The sequence below is a fragment of the Gavialis gangeticus genome, unplaced genomic scaffold (assembly GCF_001723915.1).
Source record: "Gavialis gangeticus isolate Ggan-Ray unplaced genomic scaffold, GavGan_comp1, whole genome shotgun sequence".
NCBI classification, from domain to species: domain Eukaryota; kingdom Metazoa; phylum Chordata; order Crocodylia; family Gavialidae; genus Gavialis; species Gavialis gangeticus.
Window position 1 is genome coordinate 42,915,365 of NW_017729006.1, and position 2,249 is coordinate 42,917,613.

General features: G+C 42.9%; 1 protein-coding gene across 5 annotated transcripts in view; it reads left to right on the forward strand.

Moving 5' to 3' along the window:
* Window positions 1-2,249, forward strand: part of LOC109291906 (solute carrier family 12 member 7-like) — a 119,636-nt gene that overhangs the window by 62,906 nt on the left and 54,481 nt on the right. For all 5 annotated transcript variants that reach the window (XM_019509135.1, XM_019509136.1, XM_019509138.1 and 2 more), the window contains exon 13: window positions 235-353. In XM_019509135.1, the coding sequence (XP_019364680.1) occupies window positions 235-353 (119 nt within the window). The remainder of the gene's footprint in view (window positions 1-234; window positions 354-2,249) is intronic.

The window sequence follows — 2,249 nt, forward strand, 5'->3', positions numbered from 1 at the left end:
TGTGTGTAGGAATGTGCAGATATTTGGATATAAAATTACTTGGAAAATTTGTCTTTAAATAGAAACTGTAAGATAGTTCCCTTATGTGTTAGTGGTAACAATAACCTGGCAAAAACATTTTCTGATGGTTTTTGTCTTTAAAGCTGGTGTCTTGAGTACATCTTGAGAACTACTTATTGAACTGATTTATTCTTTCCTCCCTTGCCTCTCTGCTATTTAATTGAACTGAATTAGGTGTTTGGTCATGGAAAAGCAAATGGCGAACCAACCTGGGCTTTGCTTCTCACTGCTTGTATTTGTGAGATAGGAATTCTCATAGCCTCTCTGGACAGCGTAGCACCGATTCTTTCAATGTAAGTTCAATGAGACGTTTGCTGATATTTCTTAAAGCTTTAATGAGTAAAATTAAGTCACTAAGGAAATTAACTTTTTTTCTTGTCTCTGAAATAAGTGACAAATCTTTGGGTTTCTTTTTGTTAGCAACATTCACAGTTAAAACAGAAGAGAATCTACATTGCCCACAAACTTAAAATCCTTGGCTGCATCTAGATGAGTGTGGCTGTGCAGTATGTGGTGCCACAACATGTCTACAGAACCACATACCACACATTCATATGCTCCCTACTTTTGCAAGGGAACACTTTCCAGATATCCAGGAGTCAAAAAAACTTGCGGAAAAAAGTAGAGCAGCACATGCACAGGCAGCACGCTCAAAAGCGGAGCCAGGCTGCCTGGAGCTGCACTGTGACTGCTGGCCGGGCTCCTCATGGCTGAATTGCCACTGCTGCAGCCCTGGGAGGCCCCCAGATCCCCAGGTAAAGCTGCTGGGGCCAACATAGTGCTGGCCCCAGCCTCCCCTACCACACCTGGAGTAACTTGCCATGTGCCAAAGTGCACATGGCACAGGTGTTCCATGGAGACACACAGCAGCGGTGCAAGGTGTGCCACCACTACTCGTCCCCGGGGAACCAAATGTGTGGATCCGCTTGTGTGGATGTAGCCCTTGAGTTTATTTTATTTTAAAATGTAATGACCTCTGTAAAAATACTTGATGCGTAGTGCTGAGTAGCGTTTTGATTTGAAAATGAGTTGCACAGAAATCAATCCAGAATGGGTCAAACCTGACTAAAGGATCTAGGTAAAATCACTTGTAGGCAGGGAGTTATCCAATCAGAGTGGTTATAGTGTCATCACATAATATTTTAAAAAAATAGAATCCTATTTAATGTCTTTATCAGTGATTTGAAACTAAATACAAAAATATTGCTGTTTAAAAGATTTGCACGTGCTGAACATGTTGGGGGACCAATAATGATGAGCAATCCAGATCTGTGGAGTAGATGTGATTTGCACAAACACATTCTAATACGTCTAACTGCAAGATCATATATTTAGGAACCAAGATTCTAGGATGGGACCTCCATCTTCTAAAAAGGAGCGACTGACTAGGCATTGGAGGTCCCTGAGTGAATAACTATAATCTCCCAGTGGGGGATGTGGGAGTGCAGTTGTCAAACGAAGTATTTGGATCTATTGGCTTAAAATTATTGGGCCTATTAGCTGGACTAGAAGTAAAAAGGTGTTATTACTGTTTTATGTACAAGTTTTCAGAGAGACTACCTGTCAGATATTGTGCTCAGTGCTGTTGCATTGTGGGGTAGGCCTGAATTCAAGAAAACCACTGATGATAACTTTTCAAAGTTGAGCTGGGTTGGAGCAGCCCTGGCTGGCAGGGAGTTTGAGGGGGGTCTGCCTGGCAGCCTGGGCCTGATTTTCCCCCACCTCAGCTCAACATCCTGTGGAGGGGTTAGCTGGGACAATGTCTCCATGTGTATTGCTGCAGAGTATTACTTTACTGCAGGCTAGCACTTGTATTTACAAGTACTATCCTGCTGTGGAGTAAATTAATTTACTTCAGCCTAATACGAGCACACATGCAGATGTAAGACATTTATTGCTCGGCTAACTGGTCTACTGCTCAGTAAACGTCTTGTGTAGACATGCCCAGCACAAGCATCAAATCGGATACCTCTAGATTGCTCAAACAGGGAAATTTCTGTAGCACTTCCATTGAAGCCTGAGCCTCAACATCTTCTAGGTCTCAAGGGGGAGTGAGTTCCAAGTATGACCTCTTGTGTTTTCACCAAGTGAGCTTGGTGCACTGATGCTACTCACAGATGAATTGATCTTCACTGATCTAATGGGTCATGGTGGGGTGTAAGGGAGAAAACTGTCCCTTACGTATGGTG